Genomic DNA, 16,554 nt, shown 5'->3' on the forward strand with positions numbered 1-16,554 from the left:
GATGCTGAAGATGTAATCTAGTTCGGAGTTCTTGATTAAAGAGATCCTTACAAAAATATTTTGTTTCAGTGTTTTGTCTTCATAAAATGTATATTCATACATATCAAAAAGCTTTTAAAAGGTGCAGTAATAATCGAGAAGAACAGCGTACAAAGCAGATGTTGGGGTGTAAAATTAAGTAGAAAAGTATTTCAAATTCCGAATAAAACCCCTTTCTATATAGGCCCTGTCGGTGGGGCATTAGAATACGCCGACAACCCCCCTGCAGAGGGTAAAAGTCCCTCAATGGGGGTCCTGGATATGACCTTAAACTATATCCAGTGGTGAGGCCCCAGCTTGTGGGATTTGGGGAGTGTAGAGCCACCCTTTAATTACCATTGCTCCCAGGTCCACTCTGATCCGGAGTGGTAGTACCTGTTAGGGTCCCAACTATGGGTTAAATAGAAACCGACGTGAAAACAACAAATATATTCTATTAAAAAAATATTTTCTTCAAAATCTTTGGATTCGGCATTAAATAACCCGAAAAGGGTTGATATGCCGTAAAACAAAAACAACCAACCAACCAACCAACCCTTTCTATAATTTTAAGGAAAAACTATATAATATATATATTGTTATTATTATAATACATTACTTATCTTTTAGCTAAGAACAATCATGTCTGTTAACTAGGTAGAAACTGTTTTTTTTTTCTACATCAGCGAATATATATATATATATATACATACACATACACACTAGCCGGCTGGGGAGGGGGGGGCTGTCCAGTCGCAAAATACGCTTAAATATGATATTTTAATTTGCCCAGATTTCATATATTTTATTATAGAGTTGTGATTTCACAAGTAATAAGTGAAGCATGCATGGTCCCCCATGAGTGCACAGTGAACGAGGCATAAAAAAAATGACTAAGTTCAGCATTTCCCCCCCCCCTCCCCATTTAGCCCCAAAATTCCCAAGGAGACATCAAATCCTGATGAAAATGAGCAGACGGTGCAGTTTTAGGCCTTAACATATGAAAATTTGAGTTCTGTACCATGCAAAAAAAAGAAATGACTAAGTCCATCATTTGCACCCCCCCCCTATTTAGCTTCAAAAGTCCCCAAGGTCTTAATATATTTAATCTTGAGTTCAGCAACATGCAAAACTGCTAAATAGACATACACTGAAAATTCTAGACAAATATGGTAAAATAGTCCCAAAAATGGAGTGTTTTTATTAGCCCTAAAAGAGCCCCTGGGGCACACCCAAGAGTTATCGCCAAGTATAGACAAACAAAATTATATAGAAATCAGTTAGTTACAACTTTTCAGAAAGTTTTATAAAAATCCAAGGCATCAATTTTTTTAATAAGCACAAAAGTGTCAATTTTAGCCATTTTAACCCGAAAAGCACCCCTAAGGGTTGTGTTACTTTTTTACTCATATCATGTTAAATGTTTGTGCAAAATTTCAAAAGATTCCAAGACGTAGTTATTGAGAAAAGTGCAGATGGACAAACAGACGAACAGACAAGGGTAAATTTACATGCCCACCCTCCTTGTGTCGGGGGACCAAAAATATATGTGTGTGCCATCAGCTAGAATCGAAACCAAAAGCAAAACTATAACATTTAAAGCTGGTGATGTTACCTCTGTACCAAGGTGACATGCAAAAGAACTGATTAAAAATAAACTAAGATGGATGTAGAAATTGTATAACGATTTTTTTTTTCAATTTTGACCCCTTTTTGACTCCTTAAAAACTGTTTTAACCGGCTAAAGACCCATAAAAGAATGGTCCATAAAAAATTTAATCATTTGAGGCCCCTAGCGCTGCTCTGCGACTTTTAGTTTCAGACAAGATAGAGTTTGAAAATATTGAGCAGACATAGTGAGTTTTATAAATTAGATTATTCATTACATAAATATTAATATTCACACACATGTTATTTGAAAACTCATCAGTGTAGCTTTATCCAGCTAACACATCGACCTCAGGGCTCAAACCTCAGACTTTCAGTCACCACTGACTATGAAAGTTAGATGTCTTAACTAATTTGATCAACCTATAATCTGCTATGATACAGGAAAAATGTACTGCATTTGTTCACGCTTATCATTTTCGATAGAAGATTTAATTCTTTCACAGAAAAAAAAATCTTGCGCATTAGCTATGTAGAAATGGTCTTTTTCTACATCAGAGTGTACTCATCTCAAAGAATAAATATATATTGTGATTTATTATATAAACAGAAGATTTATCATTATAGCTTTATTCAGACAATGTTCGAACCTGGGACCTTCAGTCAGCATTGACTGTGAAAGTAATCTTAGAAACTACCCGTTTGTGGAATACAATAGTGCAGAGCTGCTTCTCAACTGACTATAGCATGGTCGTTTTCATGTCCAATGTGAACAAGTTTTTTAGTCATCTTAAATAATCAAATTCTGCTCAATTTCCACCATTACCAATCATCATTGTGTTGTCTTATGGTCATCTGAAACTTCTTGACCCTTATCCTCAAGTGGCATTTGAGCCTTTATAAGCGATGACCTCATAGTAAAAAAAAATCAACATATTAGCTGCTTCAGCTAACTTGCTAATTATTATTATACAGCACATTTAATTACGATCATCATCATAGCGTTTCACTCCATCTCAAGATCCATCGTTGGGTAGTGTCTGAGGCATTCCTCAGGTCCACATCGAAGTATGCCTTGCTTAGTTGACAGTCTGTAATGATATATGTGATCGTCTGCATATCAGTGGGTGGCACAAGGACATTAACCGTCCACTACATAGCCTCACTTGTGCAGGTTGTTCCATGTTTAGCAACCTTTACTTGGGCCCGGTTAAGTGTTACCCACTCTTTCCGGAGGAGTGTGGAGCCTGCTGGGAGGTGTTCTTTCAATGCTGAAAAAGCCTTAATTCAATTACGATAAATAGTTTTCATTAACAGTAGAAAGGCACTATTCTTTAACACGATGTTGTCATTTGTGAGAAAAATAATATTGCCATTGAATAAATTATGTGTGTATGCATTATGTAGCAGGACCCTGTGGAAAGTCGATGGTTACTTACCTACTATCTTCTCCTTTTTCATACCATAAAAGTTCTAGTCAGCTAAATATTTTCTTTTAATAAATTAAGCGAATACTTTAATGAGCTAATATTTTTATTTATAACTAGCAGGACCTGTGGAAATTCCATAGCAGACTCTTTCATGTGTAATATGACATTCTGTAGATGTTCAGCGTAAATGGAGACACCTTGATATTATGTTACAACTTCAAAAGTATTTATCTAAGCTAACAAGAAGGCCTGACGTAGCTCGGTTGTAAAATACGCTTAAATATGGTATTTTAATTTATGCAAATTTCGTAGATATTAATATTATTATAGTCAATTTTCTATCAATTCTTATATATTATAAAGTTGTGATTTCAAAAATAAAAACATATATCCATATGACTTGGGTACATCAGCTTGAACTGAAACCAAAACTTATGAAGAAAATATTATATATAAACTTGAGTTTCTTCAGTTATAATCGAAACCAAAATTATGAACAAATTCTTGATAAAATTATTTATAAAAAAATAGATGACTTCAGTGCCATCAGCTATAATCGAAAGAAACCAAAACTTATGAAGAATTCTTGGTAAAATTATTTATTATACGAAATGGAAGATCATAACAATTAAACGACAGTTACTCAGAAGAAAAAAGATGTAAGCATGACACACAAAATCACACGCTATCGTATTAATATATAGATAACAATTTTAATCTTTTTTAATTGCCGCTTCCTTACTGAGCACCTACAAATAATTTTCAGTTAAATACTCTGTAGATGGTTATAGTCAACATTGTCTGCTCTTTTGGACTTCCGGTTTCTGCTATCCATTTGGCTGGATAATTAGGCATGGTCAAGTGTACAAGAAAGCCATTCTTAACATGGGAAAGAGAGGGGTATCTTTTACATCATCTGAAAGGAAGAAAATCATTAATCGGAAGGGACCATATCTTACTTATCATTGTCATTTCATCTGCAGAGCAGAAACCTAAAGTTAAAAGGAGTAGACAATCTTCAATGTAATCCTTTGAATAAATAAAACGAATGCAAGTTTTAAGTTGACAACGACGACAGAATTCTATTATGACGTTTTATTCGAGTTTGGAACAATTCATTTAAAGTGTGTAAAATCTGTTATTTGGTTCTCTCTGACAAGGTCCTGGATATGACCTTAAGCTATATCCAGTGGTGAGACCCCAGCTTGCAGGATTTGGAGAGTTTGGAGCCACCCTTTAATTGCCATTGCTCCCAGGTCCACTCTTACCCGGAGTGGTAGTACCTGTTAGGATCCCAACTATGAATCCGGCTTGAAAACAACAAATATATTCTATTAAAAAATTTTTCTTCAAAATCTTTGGATTCGGCATTAAATAACCTGAAAAGGGTTGATATGCCGTAAAACAAAAACAACCAACCAACCTCTCTGACAAAATATATATTACATGTCTCAGCCAATCCCACTTTTTGTGTTTAAGGACTCTGCCAGAATAGATCTGATTACTCTGCAGAGCATAACAACTCTATAGAATTTAATACCTAAAAATATATATAGAACTTAATATCAGCTTCTTTTTAACACATGATACTTTTGTGTTCCATGAATCGACTCTTTCAACCCAAATCCATTTGGAAACTGTTTGTACTGCTTTGATAATGATTTTCATCGCCCCCACCCCCCGCCCTTTAATGATCCTACTATTCCAATTCCTGTTAGAACTCCGTAAAAAGAACTCGCTTGCAAACTCTCTATTGCAGTCTTCAATCATTTCGCTGGCAAAACTCAACAATTAATTCATTATTTAACATTTTGTTTATGACTCTACATTTTTCTCATATAGGAACATGCTCTTAATAACAGCTTATGATAAATAGACATTTTCAAAATTTATTTTTTAGCACATACAGGACTGACGTTTTAAAATATCAACTTGAAAATAAAACGAGATTTAATAGCACCAGGTAACAATCGCACATGGGAACATGCTTCATCTCAAGAACGGTTTATGGTAAAAGCATGGAGTTTTCAAGATGTTTATTCTAGTACAAAGCAACACTAAAATATAGAAATACTAACTTATATAAATGGAATTTAACAGCAACAGGTAAACTATTAAATGGGTTATGGGATTAATTGGGATCATAAGTTAAAGGTATTATTACTTTGGTGCTTGTGCATGATAAATAGATTTTTTTAAATATCAAAACAATGCATTTTAAGTAAAACACTAGTATGAACTTGCGTGGCATGTCAAAATTAGTAAAATTCCAAAAAATTACCGAAAATGACCGAAAATTAATTACAAGTAATATTAAATTCATTGAATAGTGCACATTTTATTTGTTAATTTTAAAGAGTTATCGGAATCCAAAGGAGGTTACTGTAGTCTATCAATTTGACCAAATGATTTTAATTCTTGAACGACCAATATGTATATTTATTTTGTTACGTTTTTTATTTATGTGGTTTTTGTTATTAAAATAAATTGCTATTATTTTGATAGTTATGATTTTCTTTCTTAAAATGGCAAAAAAATTTCCTCTATGTTGTATGCCAAACTGACTTATCTCCCCTTGTTTTAGTTAAATTCTCCATTTATAATTAGAAAATGGCGGATTGATAATAGCTATGTTTTGTTGTAAAAATAGTCTTAGCAGCTCTTTATCTCGATCATTTTTTTGTAATTTTTGGAATGTTTACTAATTCCAACATGACATGTAACTATGTATATACTTGTGTTTGTACTTAAAATGCATTATTTTGGATTTTTTATAATGCATAAGCACCACTGGTCTTTTTTTTTTCTTTTAATAATTTTTTAAAAATTGTTTTTATTCATTTTTTCATTCAGTTATTTTTCATTCATGTATTTTATTTTTCATTAAAACATTTTTTTTCATTATCATTGAATTTTATATTCTTTCCAATGTATCTTTTATTTTTAATATCTTGTTGATTTGACCACCTCCTTCCCATTCAAATGACAACAGGGATCGAATGACCCTATCAAATCTCCCTCTATTAATGTTTTAAAATGGAATTTAACCTCATCAGGATGTATAGTTTTCTCATGCTAATTTGTCTTCCTCTCTTCCCCTCCTCCCTCCATCTTGTCTTTGCAGGAGAAAATACACAAAGCCGGGAACAAGAGCCACTCACCGAGAACAACGATGAAGAAGAGGGAGGCCACCATTTGGCACTGTATGAAGTATGTCGTTTTATTTTATTTATTTGAATTTATAGCACATTGAGTACTCACTTGTATTCTCTCTTGTTCATTTAATGGTCCTGCTGATTCGTCAACAGCTAATCCAATCACTACTCTCTTTAAGGGTCATGTGAGCCAGTCTATATAAACTTAAGCAAGCTGAGATCCAGTCTCTTTTCAGTTATTTCTTATTACCATCAGAACATCGGTTGCCTGCTTAGTGAAAGAGACTCATAAAGGCAGTCGCTGGCAACCAACATATTCCTTCTCCATCTTCGCTATTACTTACCATCTTGGACAAAGTTTAACTACATTAGGACAAAGCTCTCAGACAGCAGTTCTTCAAAAGCAGTCATTACTACCTTTCCAATTTTCTTACTTTGGTTGATATCGGCCTGACTGCATTTGCGACATAAATCTACTGAAAGCAATTTGCAGGCAAACCATATTTCTTCCATGACAAAACGTCAGAATTGACAGACTGGTACATACAAGCAGTTTCCAGGACATTCTTAAAATAAGTCTTTGCAAAGATACATATTTGAAAACCTCATTTTGAACATACAACATTTTCCAAATAATATTATTAAATTACATACATTTCCTTCTTACCCGACATATTTATTACTATTTTCAATTTCAGTATTCATCATCATCATGATCATGTTCAGTTTAAAGTTCGTTTTACATGCTGCTATGCATTGGACGGCTTTAAAAATTGATTACCAAACTTATCTATCTCTGGTCAGCTATTTATTTATCCTTCTTTTTCTCAAGTCCACTTTTATCACTTGCTTCCTTGCCCCCCCCTCATGAACTGAACTTGCTACCTTAACTGTTCTACATCTACTAACCCAAGAACTGCCATCCATTCTTTCAAAGTGGCCATGCTAATGAAACCTCCTGTTCTGCATTATTGTGCAGATCTAATCTTCCTCTTAGGTCATCAGATCTAAGCCTGTTTTAACAGTCGTATTACACACCCACCATTCTCATAGCATTTCTCACCATACAACGCATATCATCAACCCTCATTGGTGAAGTTTCACGTCCATACATACTCACACTGTGTACAAATGACTCTTTTCTTGGTTGATAAGGGTAATACTCTGTTGGTTGGTAATGGCAAAAGTTTACTGTACTTATGCCATCCACTCCTAACTAGCACCTTCTCCATCCTGTGCTTTAATCGTAATCATGAAAGTAACTAAACTTCTCGACAACCAAATTTTATTTTTTTCCCGTGTCATAATTAAACTTTCTTTCTGGGCTAAAATTCCCTATCTAAACTCACCCTCACCCTGAGAAAAATAATATTACACGAAGTGAGATATAAAAAATAATGATAGAGAAAAGAATTGCTCTACATAAAATTTTTAGAGTTATATTAAAGTGATATATTTTTAATTGATTGCTGCATGTGAGCATGAGCGTCAATAATGTGTGCATGCTTGTTAAAATCCTGAATTATTGAACTTATTTTGGAATTTGTATTATAGGCAACAGAGTATATAACATGGTCATATTATTTTTTTTAACTATACCATTTAGTGAGGTTCTGCCTAAACCATATCATACCCCACAAAGAAAGAAAAAAAATATATTAAAATTTAAAACTAATGCTAGATTTATTACTTATAATTGTCCTGAGACGGGTATTCTACTCGTTGTGAGATATATATATTTAGTTTGATTTCATTTTTTCCATCATTTGCCATGGGATGTGTATTTTACTTGATGCATAATATATGTATAACAAATTCGCTTAACGGTCAAATAGCAGATGACCGGTTTCTTTGGACCGTGTCCAGTAAACAAATGAGGTGGAATATTGTACATAATTTTGAATTATGGACTTGGAGAACTGTTGAGTTAGAAGTATAGAAAAAGGAAAATTTGGGATAAAAATGGTGTGTTTTGTTTAATCTTGTTAATGAATGGCTTTGTTCTTGAGAAGAACTCGATCGTAAAACTTTTTTTTTGTTTCCCCACCCCCATCAAATCTTTCATGAGATCTAATGTTCTTTCTACTTCTCATAAGTTTGTTTTCTCTATCGCTCCAAACATTTTCTCACACCTGAGGCTATTTTCTATCTCTACAAATCTGCTACCAGGCTTTGCATGGAGTATTATCATATTTGGGCTGGTAAATCTGTCCTATTTAAGATTCTTGATAGGGTTCAGAAACGTATTTGTAATTTGGGTGGTCCCACCTTTTCTTCTTTCCAAACTCTCTCTTATAGCCGTGGTGTTGCTAGTCCTAGTCTCTTCTGTAAGTACTATTATGGCACCTGTTTGTCAGAATTGCTTGAGTTATTCCCTGTTTCCTTTGTTCCTGCTCGTTTAATTTGTTAGTCTAGAAATCTTTAATTCGCTGCCAGGTATCTCATCATAATATATTTTCCTGTTCCACTAACTTCTTTCTAAAAATTGCAGGATTGTAGAAATCTTTTCATGTTGACTGTGTTCTTAAGTATAGCTTTGGTTTTTGGAAAGACTAAGATCAATAGGCATCTTTTGACTTTGTATTAATACCCTTTCATTTCTATTTTTTATTTTTTTTATTTTTTAGCTCCTTGCATCAAGTGAATCAATGCCTTGTCTGAAGTGACTTCTAAAAAAAGCATGCATCTACTATATTAATAAAGTAAAGCTGTTTTTCTCCTTTCGAGTCATAAACATATGGGACCACACATAGTTCCAAGATGATCACGTTTCATGCCAGTACTTGATTTCAAAAAATTATCAATCATTGCATTTTATAATTTCCTATACTAATTTCGATCAAAGTGACTTCCCCAAATAAGTCATACTTAGAGCAGATAGGAGTATATTTCACTCGGTCAGAAAAATCTACTAACACTTTCTCATAATTCATCTGGAATTTTGCTTCATTGAAAACACTTTTTAAGGATCCTTGCTGTTTCATTTATTCATGCTGTGATTTCCTTCAACTTAATAGACACAAAATTAATGTATAGAATTCCATTTTCTCTTTTTTTTTTTTTTTTTTTTTTTGTCAAGGAAAATGTTCTGAAGCCAATGTGACTTGTAGATTTAAATTTTGTTTTAATTCTCAACTACGTGTTGGCCATGAAAGTTGCATGAGATTTTCATGCAATTTCCGTTTTAAAAAAATCAACCAGCGACTAGATGTCTCTTAAGGGATCAATATCAACTCCTATGGCTGTTATATACCTATTTTTCTGTAATAAAAAAAGCAAAAACACTGCTTTATAAAAATATGTATTTCCTTATTGTATTTTTACTCATATTGTTTGTGCGTTATTAGCGACTTTGTTGTCAAAGGTCTTCAAGTTTAGATTGAGTGAAAAAGGAGTTAACATAACAGGCTGGTTTATAAATCACACTGAATTCGAACTCTCATATCTCATTTTGATCATTCATTAGGAAACGAGAAGTTCAGCAACAACTTTTAATAATTTACTATTGTATATTATGTATATGTGTAGAAAAAATGTATTTGTGTGGTTAATAATTTCTCTTTCTTCCCCCCTTTTTCCCTACATTTTGATCATTTTCCTTTTTCTCTTCAATTTCTTTATTCTCTTCTTTCTCTTTTCATTCTGTCTCTATTTTTCCCCCCTTTATTCTTTCTGTCTCCTCACCCTCTCACTATTTCTCTCTGTCCCATGCCCTTATCATTTTCTGTCTCATTCCTCCCTCTTTCTCTCCTTCCACTTCTTCATTTCCACTTCAATCTTTCTTTGTCCCTTTTACCCTTATGTCTTTACCCTTTTTCATCCTATCTCTATTTTACCTTTTTCTTTCCCTCTTCTATACTCGCTATTTTTCTTTCTATCCTATCCCACTTTTCTCTCACGTGCTCGCTCATATATGTATATAATTTTAAATCTTAGTTAAACGTTTCTCTATGTTTATCAACGTATTACTCCTCCGTTCTCTCTGTTTCGCCATCTTTTCTAATCTGAGAACCACTTGGTAAACTCTGTCCTGTTACTCCTAAATCATTACTCAGTCATTCATTTTAGCAACATTTTCCCTCTGTTCTCACATTCATAGTTTTATTGTATGTTTTCGATTTTAAACCTTCTTCAATTTCAGTCATTTTTTTTTTATTGTTTTATTCTTTCTGTGAACGAATGCGATACATATATATACTGCAAGTTGGAACTGTAGAAACTCGAAAGAGGAGTTTGAGAGACTTTTCACAGCCACACCAACAAGGTCACTTTATATATATATATATATATATATATATATATATATATAAATTTTGCTGCGCTAAAACATTTTCACCTTAAATTCTACACAATTATGCAGAATGTAGAAACTATGCATAAATAGAATTTGGTGTAATAATGAAATAAAACCAATCATCTGATAGGAAACCATAAAAATTAATGCTCGTTTTTCAAAGGAATATACAAATTAGTTAGCCTTCATGCAGTCGCCCGCATATCCATGACCGAGTATATTAAGAAATTCCTCTTAATAATTTTTAAATAGAAGTAGGCTTTCAATATCAATATCAAAGTGAGAAAAAAAAACTCTAATTTATAAGCATATACATAGATAAGGGAAGCGAGAATTATGAGACTGCTGAAAGTAAAGCCAAGGTCCACTTTCTATTCTTTTGTGTTAAGCTAAATATTGATGCCTCCTATATACTCTTTCTAGACATTCACTTGTACATTTCCTTCTCCCTGGACAATTAGTATGTCTGCCTTAAATAGTCTCCACTTCCTGTATAATAATTTAAAGGGTGTAACTCATCTCTCATCTGGCATTAACACATTTGATGCATTGTTATTTTAATGCAGCTTGTGTTTACTGGTTTGTATACAATAAATTGTTTGTAGTAGTTATTGTTTCAAAAAGGTTGATATGATGTAAAATAGACGAACCAAACCACTTCATTCCCAAATCTGATAACCACCTAGTCAGAACGCCTCACTTTCTAACTTTGAAAATGAATAAATAAATAAATAATCACTACATAGTAATTTTTTTTCACTCCAGTAGGGGACAGGTGTCTTTCACAGTAATTCAAGTCTGTCCACATACACTCAATCCACCCCACCCAGGGCTTTCTTCAGTATTAGTTCTCTTTTATATCATGAGATATAATAGATTTGATCCTAATCAAAAGTCCAAGGAGTATTAAGTCTAGAATCAAATTACATCTGTTGTTACTTATCGATCTGATGTTTTCCTTTCCTTTCTTGTTTTTAATTATTTCTATTGGCACTTCTTCTATTTCAATTTGACGTTGTTGCAAATGTCGATAATGAGGATTGGTGTTAAAATTTATTAAAGATACAAATCAATAAGGAAATGAAAGAGAATGATAGAAAACACAGAACTTAAATGTGAACAAGAACTAGTTTACTGAACAGTATAAATATGGGTAAATGAAATGAGGTTGATTCAACTACCAACACTAAAGTAAGGGTTGACGAGAAGTGCTTGGTCGGGTTACCTATTAAACGTTGGTGATGGAACATAAACATCACTGAAGTGGTAAAAGTAGTTTGGTTGGGCTGGTGGATCGAGTCTCCAACCCTGGTAGTCTATCATGAACGTAATTAAGTTAGGCTAGGTATGGTCAATCAAATTAGTTATCAAACTAACTGGAGAATAGAAAGTGAATTTTAGGTTTAATTTTATCAGCCTTATAACTCTCAATTCCCTTATTTGGTACTTTAATCTTCATATTCCATAAGTTATGTTCCTGACAAATGAGAAAAATTGCTGTTTTTTGAGTCGAAATCGATCTATCTAACACTTATGGTTGGCTAGTTGTTGACCTTGAACTAGTATTTTTAGCTCCTTATATCAAATGGCTTCATGCCTTGTCTAGAACAATTTCCATAAAAAAACGTTTGTGGTTGAACGTGGAAGTCACTTAGGCAAGAAAAGCAACTCATTGGGTTTCGTCGATCAAAATCCATCAGATATAGATGATGTACTACAGGTTGAGTAAGTGCTGATCACACTAAAATGCTCAAGAGAATGCTTAATGCATCCAGTGTAGGTTATACTTGCTGAGGTTCATCTTGCTAATCATTCTGACAAAGTAGGGCATAGTTTGACAGCACCAAGCTCTCTTTTGTCAGTGTTGTTGGTGTAATATGAATTGTCCTCTCCACAAGCATTTTTGCCTTTAGGGGATGACTTTATTGTTGATTGCCTGAAATGCCCCTGTTGGGGAATGCTGATAGGTCTGTTGTTCGTTATTTTTGTACCCAACAAGAGTTTCCCTGGAGTGCACTGGCTATCTCCACCTTCCATCCTTGTGTTATATGTTATTGCAATGGGTAAGAGACAAATAAACAGTTCTATACTTCATCTTCGAATTTCTCTTTGTTCTTAAAACTTCATCTGTTTTTCTTTGAACCGTTTTCAAAATTATTAGTTGGATGTGAGTTAATTTAATATCTTTTTTTATTTTTATTTTTTTTTGTAAGAGGGAGAGATTTTTACTGATTTTGTATCTTTAAAAAAGACAATACAATTAGACTTACCATAAGAAAATCGACTATTCAGCATTAATAAGTCCATAAGTGACACCAGGAGCTGCTTGCATCGTTTTAATAAAACGGTATATTTTATTAGGTTTTCAAAAACAAATTATTTTAACTACTATTATGATATGCAAGTAATATTAAGAAATAGTGTGTAATATTTCATGTAAACTAATGTAATTATTTATTGAAAGTTCATATGCATGAATGACTGATAGATGAAAATGCTATTTTAAACTTAAGCATGACTTACTGACGAAAATATTATGTCAAACTTAAGCAGTACAAAACAACCAAAAGACTATATCAAACTCAAATAAACTGATTAAAATGTCAAACTTAAGCAAGAAAGACTGAAGAATATAAACTCTTTTACGTTCTATTTATTTTGTGTAGGAAGATCTCCAGCAACGCGGAAAGATCTCACAAATTATCAACCGAATTGGAAGCTATCAGGCTGGAATTGCTCCTAACCTTGAAGAAGAAGAGGCGGCCCCTAAAAAAAGCAAGGTAACTTTTCAAACTTTAATTTTCCTTTCACTAGTGTGGGATATCAGTTGAGAAAACAATCTTGTTAATGTAATGTAAATGACCAAGGAAGAAGCTCTGATCAAAAGTCTATCAGCAACTCTTTCTAGTTAACAAACCTGAAACTATACAAGAATTAAAGGCTCATCAGAAATGAAGTTGTGGAATCAAATCATAAGTGATCCTGCAATCCATCATGGATAATATTTTGGAAATGGCACGAGTTTGTGAAGCTGAAAATGGAAACCATTTTAAACATTTTTCATGAATAAATTATTTTTCAATTTTTTTTTTTTTTTAACAAATATCGATTGTCTTCATCATATTATGTTAAAATTCCATTAAGGTAACATCAAAAATAAAAAAATCCATTCAAGTTAAAAATCTGTCAGTGATCCCCTAGCGACTTCTTGTCAATCTATAATTTGAACCTCACTTGTCTGTGTAAATGTATGTATGTATGTTTGTATGTCTCACAAAACCTTTCGTCAGAGGCGACGGATTTTCACGAGATCGGTATCATTTTAAAGCTCGACCCTTCAGACGACAAATATAAAAAAATTGGCCAAAAATATTAATTCCATCCACAACTGGGCACTTTTCTACAGGAAAGGGTCGTTTTTTTTTTTGCCGATATTTTCGAAAGTCATCCCCCCTTACTCCGATATTTCCGATTGTCTAGCCTTAATTTAAACCTATATGTCATTTCCGGTTCGGCGATGGGCGCAACAACTAACACATCACATTTATTTTTTTTCACTTTCTTTTCCTCCTTTGCGGTATGGGTTCGAGTCTGCCTGCCTACTGCCGCTTTTTTTTTTTTTTTTTTGTGCTCAACGAATACCCTTACACACACCTCCACTTTCTTCTCCACCTCCACGTCACGGATTTGAGTCTGCCTGCTTACTACAGCCTTTTTTTTTTTTTTTTGCTATAGCACACACCTCCAAACATCCGGGCAACATCGAGCATACAGACTAGTCTATCATATAAAAGGCAAAATGGACGCACGCGTTTTTGTATGTCCAAGAAAGGCTTTTTTGGTGGGGGTTATCGACAAGGTTACTTATACTTAAGTTTCCTTATACTTCCTAGATTATAATATCTTCGATTCCAAAACGGACGCTGTCTCTATCTTTATTTTGATCGAGTTTTAAAAAATTCCTGGTTCTTGGTGTTTGTTTGTCTTTTTCGTATAAATAAAATGAAACTAATTGAAGCAAATACGTCAACCTGGCCTTCCTGGGCGGGACGTCTTGAAGGCAATCAGCTTTGATCAATGTGGGGGAAAACATTTATATCAGACAATTGCTATTTATTAAGACACTGCCAGAGTGCTCCCTTTTTGGGGGAGCTGGTTTTCCCCAACCTCGTGTGAAACAAATAACTGACCTCCAGCCAGATGTTCATTTCTGCGCATGCATGAACTCATTCACTTAGCAAGTCAACTTTTTGATTGACATCCCTAAATTTGAACGCTTTTCACTTCCTGTCATGTTATGGCACAGCAGTAAACTCTCAGGTTTTCTTTCACTTTCTTTTCTGCCTTTGCATCTAGGGTTCAAACCTGCCTGCCTACTAACACTTTTTTTTTTCACAACTGCAAACACCCGGGCAACACCAGGCACCTCCACTAGTCTATCTTCTATATATATAAAAGGCAAAATGTGTGTGACCATTTCGTGTATGTCTGGCAAAGGCTTTTCTCGCACACAGTCCCGGGTTCGTTACTATTGCTTACAACTGTGTATATAGGTCCTATATAATAATATCTAGGAATTAGGAAACCATGTATCGTATAGATTTATTTATGTCGATTTTTACAAAATTATTGCTATTTTGGCTTCTCGCGTGTTGATTGGGCTTTTTAGTATAAATAAAGTGAAACTAAACTCAAACGACGTCTTCAGCATTGCGCCGGGAAAAACTCCAGAAGCAATCAGCTTTGATCAGACAGTTGCTATTCAATCTGGACAATTGGGAGCTGCTTTCCCCCTCCCCAACATCTGTTGGGGGAAGAAACAGTTAAATTTGGGTAAACAAACCCAAACGCTGTGTGACTTCTATTTGACCTTCTTAATTAGGTCAAATGGAAGCAGCAGAGTTAACTTTTATTGTGCATGCCTGTTTTTATAGTTAAATAACCTGCTTAATGTTGTCTGTCGCCGTGGCTCAATGGTTAACGTAGCACGGTTTTTTTTCACACATTAATTTCCAACTCAAGGGTACGGGTTCGATCCTCATACACTCACCTACCAAAACATTTTTTTTTATAATTTAACCCCCCCCCCCCCCGGAGTTTTGATTTACCTCAAGACACTCGGGCATCGTCGGGTACCTCCTGCTAGTATATATATAAAAGGCAAAATGGGCACGTGTGTTTTTGTATGTCCAAGAAAGGCTTTTTTCGCCAGGCTTCTCGACGAGGTTACAATTATTTAAAACTTTCTTTATACTCCCTAGATTATAATATCTCAGATTTTAAAAAATTCCCTCTATTCCATCCTTTTGCTTGTTTGCTTTTCTTTTTCGTATAAATAAAGCAAAACTAATCAAAGTGAACACGTTTGCCGGCCTTCTCGACCGGGACATCCAGAAAAGCAATTAGCTTTGATCAGTTTGGCAGAAACCTTTCATATCAGACAATTGCTATTTATTTCGATACTGCCAGAGCTCGCTTTTTGTGGGGAGCTGGTTTTCCCCAGATACGGCAAAAACTGGCCTACAGCCAGACTTAAGTGGATGATTCTTAACAGACGTTCATTTCTGCGACTGCATGAACTCATTCACTTAACTATTCATTTTTGCAAGTCAACTTTTTGATTGTCATCACTAAATTTGAACGCTTTTCACTTCCTGTCGCGTGATAGTGTAGCAGTAAAACGTCAGGTTTTGTTTCACTTTCTTTTCTACCTTGCGTCACGGGTTTGAGCCTGCCTGCCAACTAACACTATTTTTTTTTGTGCTCAAAACACACCTCCAAGTACCCAGGCAACGCCAGGCACCCCGCTAATCTATTATATAAATCTCACCTGTCTGTTTAAATGTATGTATATATATGCTTGTATGTCTGCCTAAAACTTTTGACAAAGGCGATGGATTTTCACAAGATCGGTATCGTTTGGAATTTTGACCATTTGGACGAAAATATCGAAAAATTGGCTAAAAACATTAATTCTTCACCCTCAACTGGGCACTTTTCTACAAGGAGGGGTCGGTTATTTTCGAAAGTCATCCCTTATTTTCGATTG

The 16,554-nt window shown here is 34.3% G+C and overlaps 1 protein-coding gene and 1 long non-coding RNA gene across 5 annotated transcripts in view; one reads left to right on the top strand and one right to left on the bottom strand.

The window, feature by feature from the left end:
- Positions 1 to 16,554, top strand: part of LOC145294181 (solute carrier family 12 member 4-like) — a 377,042-nt gene that overhangs the window by 291,127 nt on the left and 69,361 nt on the right. For all 4 annotated transcript variants that reach the window (XM_080141297.1, XM_080141303.1, XM_080141288.1 and 1 more), the window contains 2 exons: positions 6,181 to 6,266; positions 13,172 to 13,285. In XM_080141297.1, coding sequence (XP_079997423.1) covers positions 6,181 to 6,266; positions 13,172 to 13,285 — 200 coding nt within the window. The remainder of the gene's footprint in view (positions 1 to 6,180; positions 6,267 to 13,171; positions 13,286 to 16,554) is intronic.
- The window catches only part of LOC145294196 (uncharacterized), a 113,620-nt gene that overhangs the window by 4,963 nt on the left and 92,103 nt on the right, over positions 1 to 16,554 (bottom strand). The window lies entirely within an intron of this gene.

This window comes from Euprymna scolopes, chromosome 2 (assembly GCF_053919585.1).
Source record: "Euprymna scolopes isolate OS-2025 chromosome 2, ASM5391958v1, whole genome shotgun sequence".
Taxonomy (NCBI): domain Eukaryota; kingdom Metazoa; phylum Mollusca; class Cephalopoda; order Sepiida; family Sepiolidae; genus Euprymna; species Euprymna scolopes.